The sequence below is a fragment of the Ananas comosus genome, linkage group 12, assembly GCF_001540865.1.
Source record: "Ananas comosus cultivar F153 linkage group 12, ASM154086v1, whole genome shotgun sequence".
In the NCBI taxonomy this organism is placed as follows: Eukaryota; Viridiplantae; Streptophyta; class Magnoliopsida; order Poales; family Bromeliaceae; genus Ananas; species Ananas comosus.
Genome location: NC_033632.1, coordinates 9789433 through 9795583, shown reverse-complemented (window position 1 = coordinate 9795583; position 6151 = coordinate 9789433). Strand labels below are relative to the sequence as shown.

The 6151-nt window shown below is 37.6% G+C and overlaps 1 protein-coding gene across 2 annotated transcripts; it reads right to left on the bottom strand.

Annotated features, from left to right (window-relative positions):
• On the bottom strand, positions 2571–5594 carry LOC109718180. 2 transcript variants are annotated; one of them, XM_020244230.1, is made up of 5 exons: positions 5053–5594; positions 4900–4964; positions 4323–4521; positions 3770–4195; positions 2571–3672 (listed from the first exon to the last, which is right to left on the bottom strand). In XM_020244230.1, exons 3-5 carry the CDS (start codon positions 4362–4364, stop codon positions 2815–2817), a joined length of 1326 nt encoding a protein of 441 aa, XP_020099819.1. In that variant the 5' UTR covers positions 4365–4521; positions 4900–4964; positions 5053–5594; the 3' UTR covers positions 2571–2814. The 2 variants fall into 2 exon arrangements, with proteins under 2 accessions (XP_020099819.1, XP_020099820.1); XM_020244231.1 differs by having other exon boundaries at positions 5097–5594.

The window sequence follows — 6151 nt, the reverse complement described above, 5'->3', positions numbered from 1 at the left end:
ATTGCGTGGTGTTTTACATAGAGAATTTTTTTAGCAAAACACACCTGTGGGCGAGTTTTGGGTAAGAACCTGTGAACCAAAGAGGTTAACTTGTAATTTTTTCAAAATAAGAAAAATGGACAATGATCGAATGGTTTATCATTTCATATGAGAAATTTTAGAATTTTGGCAAGAATGACTCATATAAAAGTAGACTTAGATAGAAACACGTGGATTCAAGTTTCACGAAATTCGAAGAGTTCTGCGCAGAATGGTACTGATTTGAAGATAGAGAGAGAAATTCGATCGGAAGGTTTTTTTGCAAAAGGCATGACATTTCATGTGTAAAAGGGTAAAATTTACAGTGGGGAGGGCTTCTGCGCAAAATATGCTGGGCTATGGACTTGTGGGCGAGAGGGTAGATGTATAAGGTTTACTTAGCAATTGTTACAAAGAATATATATATATATATACATATAGAATCCGGCTACTATACTCTTATGAGTACGATCACTCTCATACTCATAAGTCGTTTTCGATGATAGAACTTCCGAATCGACAATCTATACCGATAAACATTATCTAGAACATTTAAAACTTCTAGAAATCAAATTTTATAATTTTTCGATATTATTTACCTTACGATCAAAAGCTCACAAAATTGACAATTTTTAACGGCCGGTATGGGATACTTGCTAGTTTAATGGTGTAAAAGAATCGGAATAGGTTGAATTTTTGACAGAAAATTCTATTCACTACCTAGATAAAAATCAATACCTCCGATCTTAAATTTAAGGATCCAATCATTCATTTTTAGGACGTCGTTCGATTTTGGCCATTCATTTTATGCCCACTTGATTGACTTTATTATGATTTCGAAAAATTACGAAATTTATTTTCTAGAAGTTTCAAATACTTTAGATCATATTTAACGGAGTGGAGCGTCGATTCGGAAGCCCCATCATCGATCGAAAACAACTTATTAGTACGAAGGGCTATGTACTCATAAGAGTGTAGTAGTCCTAGCATATATATATATATATATATATATATATATAGAGAGAGAGAGAGAGAGAGAGAGAGAGAGAGAGAGAGAGAGAGAGAGAGAGAGAGAGAGAGTAGGGCTATTGTGCTATTCGGAGCACAGCAGCCCTTGTGCTCATAAGTTTCTAACCATCCATCAATTTTGATGGGTGGTTAGGGTAAAAGAGAGAAAATAAATAGGGAAGAAATTGGATATCTCAATTTCTCTTCTCTATGAGTTTCTTCTCAATTTCTCTTTTCTCTCTCATCCTAACCACCCATCAAAATTGATGGATGACTAAAAACTTAGGAGCATAAAGGCTGTTGTGCTCCTAATAGCACAGTAGCCCTACAATATATATGTTTGTGTGTGTGTATGTGTGTGTATGTGTGAGTCAGGCTCTTATACTCTTATAAGTGTAAACTTTTTTGTACTCATAAGTTTTCGGCCGTTAGATCTACCCCTTTGAGCATTTCTACCCGTTTGATCGCACTATTCAACAAACCACCTACTCAACTCTAGAGGACCACTATCATCATAACCGGTAAATATTATCATCCTAACCACACATCTTTTTATCCAACGGCCAAAAACTTATGAGTACAAAGGAACCTATAATCATAAGAGTATAGCAGTCACACTCATATATAAGAATTGAGCTCCTATGTTTTTAAAAGTACCAAGACATTGGTACTTATAGATTTTTAGCCATTGGATTAAGAGATATGCGGTTAGGATGATGCGGGCCCCATAGGGTTGAGTAGGTGGTTGGTTAAATAGTATAATCTAATGGTTGAAAATGATTCATGGAGTAAATCTAAAGGTAAAAAACTTACAAGCACCAAGTGATTGGTACTTTTACAAGCACCATAGCTGGACTCTCTCTCTCTCTCTCTCTCTCTCTCTCTCTCTCTCTCTCTCTCTATATATATATATATATATATATATATATATATAGTTGGGCTGCTATGCTCTCAGGAGCACGGAGGCCTCCGTGCTCCTGAGTCGTTTTCGATGATGAATTTTCGAATCGACGATCGGCTCCGTTAGACTTGATCTAGGGTATTTGAAGTTTCTAGAAAATAATTTTTGCGATTTTTTGATATCATTTACCTAGTGATCGAAAGGATTCAAAATCAATAATTTTTCATGGTTGATATCTGCCGTTTTCAAGTTTAACAGTGTAGAAGTATTCAAAGTAGATGAAATTTTGATACAAAATTCTTTATACTATCTACAACAAGATCAATATTTCTGATCGAAAATTTTAATGCTATATCACCACTTTTTATAAAATTTTTATTTTCAGCCGTTAAAAATTATTGATTTTGAATCCTTTCGATTGCTAGGTAAATGAAATAAAAAAATCGCAAAAATTATTTTCTAGAAACTTCAAATACGCTAGATCAAGTTTGACGGAGCCGATTGTCGATTCGAAAATTCCATCATCGAAAACGGCTCAGGAGCACGGAGGCCTCCGCGCTCCTGAGAGCACAGCAGCGCTACTTTATATATATATATATATATATATATATATATATATNATGCAGAATATGTAGCATGTAGCAGAGTAAAACATGTATACAGGTTTGAAAACATGCACCGGAATTCAGGATATGCAGATTTTAGCATCTAATATATAGCATATACCTAATACCGCATTGTAAATAGTCCAACAAAACACACTAATTGAAACATACTAAACAGAAATAGCACAAGTCCAGAAAATAGGGAATAGTTTAAGGCCTTGCTAACCGATAGTACTAGCAAAAAGTGCAAGACCACAAAAAGTGGTGCATATTAATAGTTATCTAATTCGGAGGAAAAGGTGGTCCTTCGGGAGGGTTCGAGGGTGCATTTGAAGGGAAGGAAGGTGCTCCTGGAGGAAAAGTTGATACGGTAGGAGGAAAGAATGCAGCTGGAAAAGAGGATGATCCTGGAGTGTACTGTGTAGATGGTGCTGGGAAGAAGGGTACAGCAGGCGAAAAAGAAGGTGTAGCCGGTGGAAAAGGAGCAGCAGGTCTTTGTGTTGCATACAGCTGTTGCATGGAAATTTGACGGTCGATCCACATATATAAAAGTTCGCCACTCAATGTCATAAAGATTGGTCGATTACGCTCATCTTTTAAAGCCTCACAGGCAGCCAGTAGACCATCAGGGGACAAATGAGCAACAGTAGTTAATCTTTCCATGCACTCCTCTATGGAGTGAACTTTTGGTCGTGCTTGTAGCTCGCGTTGCATTATGGTTTCTGCTATTTCCGTTCTCTTTCTCCCTAACTGAACAAGCTCACTCATAGCTTCAGATCGATCATCAATTTTTCGTCGACGATTTGAAGTTGGTGTAGGAATAGGTGGTGACACACGAAGCCTCTTCATTGAAGAGGTCGGAGCAGAGGCACTGTCAGTGTATTGGCTTGGTACTTTGACTGGAGTTGGGGTTGGGGAAGTTGAATTTGCATCATTAACATCCTCCAAATTCTTTCCCAAACTCTCCATGTTAAGTCGTTGTGTAGCTGGTGAAGATGAAGAGGTGCTGCGAGCATCGTCTGCATCCATCATAGAAGTAAATCCATGCCTTCCGGTTGCAGTTGCTTTTCCGGATAAAAACTCAATAGCTTGATATGCAGGAAATGGCTTGTCCCTGCATTTCGCATACGCCGGATTTTCCTATAATATTGAATCAACAAGTAAATTTGTACATAAATGTGTTAATATTAAAAGTAAACAAGACTTGTGAAGAAATTTATAACATAACATAACTTACTGTTATGATCGCTTCCCAATCACTTGGGTCACCGGCGGTTGGAATGTTGCGTGTGCAGTCCCACCCCCATCCACTTTTGTTGGCTAATGTTTGATAGGTTAGATACTGACGCTTCAATACTTTCAATCGGTTTTGCAAATGGGTTTTGGTAAAACTCAATTTTGTCCTCTCATTGAAGTCATGAACCATCTTGGTCCATGCTAATGGAGTGAAACTTCCATTCACAAAATTTCCAAGGGTATGCTCCTCTGTCATTAAGTTTAACATTGCAGAATCCATTTTTTCAGTCCAGTTAGAAGATCGAACTCTACTTTTCGATGACTCTTGCATAGGGCAATCTATACTTTGGCTATCAGTCGATGGGACATCAATTATCGGGGCTTTGTTTTTAGCAAAAGTATGCACCGTCTTTTTGGGAGGAGCCATCTGAGATTAATATGAAAATATTGTTAGATATATGAATTTAACTAACACATGCAACCCGGTTCATGGTAATCTCAAAAGAGATTTTTTTTTTATACAAAAAGGCTCAGGGGAAGGTTCAATGTGATACCATGACGGCTGCAATTGTTGTAAAAACATGCCACCCTGCCATGGATACCCCTCATTGACCTGCCCCTACATCATCGCCTTTTTTTTATAACTCTCCATCGAATCAAATGTGTTCAGATCCGAACCCAGCAATTTTCGCTTCATCGTTTGGGACCTTTCCATTGTTGCTTTATTTCATGTGCAACTGAAATATATTTCAGCTGTAATAAAGGTTGAAGCAAGGATTAGTCGAACAAGTTCTCCTCCCTTAAGCTGTTTTTCCAAACTGCAGCTATATTAAGATTCTTACCATAATATGGATCACGACTGAAAATTACTAATACAAAATATGTTCTCTTTTTTATCACAATACAACATAAAAATATAAAATATTAAATAGATCAAAACAAAGTCCAACTTGGAATAAAAAGACTTATAAGCATCAGCTTTATAAAAATCAACAAAATCTTTCAAAAAAATTTTCAAATATAAATAGAAAGCGTGTAATATTAATTATGACACTATAGGAGAATGACAGCGAAATATTACAATATATGATAAGAGGGAGAACAATATCACAAGTATCCTAGAAGCCTCACCTCAAGTTTCCTTCAAATCTCTTGTGATCACAAGAGAATAGCTCAATAATCGACAGAGAACAATACTACAGCCACGCAAATAGTGTTAGAGGCAACAGAAAAGCTAGAGTCTCAGATGCAACAAGCTGAAAAGAATTTTTACCTTCTACCCACCTGAATTTATAGAAGGAAAGCCTCTTGAATAATAAGTTCTTTACCTGAAGAGCCGTTGGTAGCAATAAATGGCCGAATTGACCACACAACCAGGCAGGCAACGAAGAGATGTGGGTTGCCTTACAAATATAAACCCATTAAATACAAACACCCCAAGATTTTGAGAGGGTTGTCCATGAGGAAGGCAGATCTGGATGAGATCTAGCTAAATGATAACAGTGATTGAGAGAAACAGCGACAGGAGTGGAGAGAAGAAGGCGTCCTAATCGAGAAAAGAGAGAGTTATAAAAGATTACAAGGTATTAGGTGAGATCTCCTTCATTGATAGTGCCAGTTGTTGGACGAGGCGAGAGGGGATGAGAAGAGAAAGACGATGGCAAATTCGAGGAAATGGGAACATGCCGATGTGCGTAGGAGCAATAATGTTGAAGGCGAAGGGGAAATCGTAGCTCAGATCACCTTCATTGATAGCGGTAGTTGAGGGAGGAGGCAAGAGGGGAAGAAGCCCTTTTCCAAGCTCGTAGATAGGAAAAGGAGGTGGGTGGGAGTAATGGCGAAGGGTTTCGCATTTTCCAAGCAATGCCCCTGGGATAAATCACGCGCGCTGCCTATTCCACAGGTTGCGAGGAATAGGAGTTAACGGGTTATCCTAGGATAACCCGTTAACTCGGGGATAAAATAAAAAGACAATTTTACTTGATGTTTGGCAAGAATAGTGGGATAAAAGGGGTTATTCCCCTTTTATCCCACAACCAAACACTGCCTAAATGGTTCACATTTATCCCGTTGCTTATTCGCGATAGAATCACCTCATGCACAGAAAAAACCCTTTGCATAGAGAGAAAAAAAAAAAATTGTTAACATCAGACAAAAGAAAAACTGCAGATGTAAATATATAGGGGCCGGCAATGTTTTTCATAATTATATCTATATATAATGTATAGAAACTCAGTATGGTATAGTGTACCGAATTTTTGCCAAATTGGAAAAGGCCGATGAAAAGTTGTGTTCGACATGATTAAAATAATTTTGGAGAAGGTTAGGCTGAGTTTGGAACAAGTTGCAATCAATTCGAATCGAAATGGAGATTCAAAAGAAG

Coding starts and splice junctions, on each gene's coding strand:
- LOC109718180 (XM_020244230.1), bottom strand. CDS start 4,364: ATGGCAGGGTGGCATGTTTTTACAACAATTGCAGCCGTCATG. Junction 4,196..4,322: donor CAACAATTGCAGCCGTCATG/GTATCACATTGA, acceptor TATTAATCTCAG/ATGGCTCCTCCCAAAAAGAC. Junction 3,673..3,769: donor ATTGGGAAGCGATCATAACA/GTAAGTTATGTT, acceptor TCAATATTATAG/GAAAATCCGGCGTATGCGAA.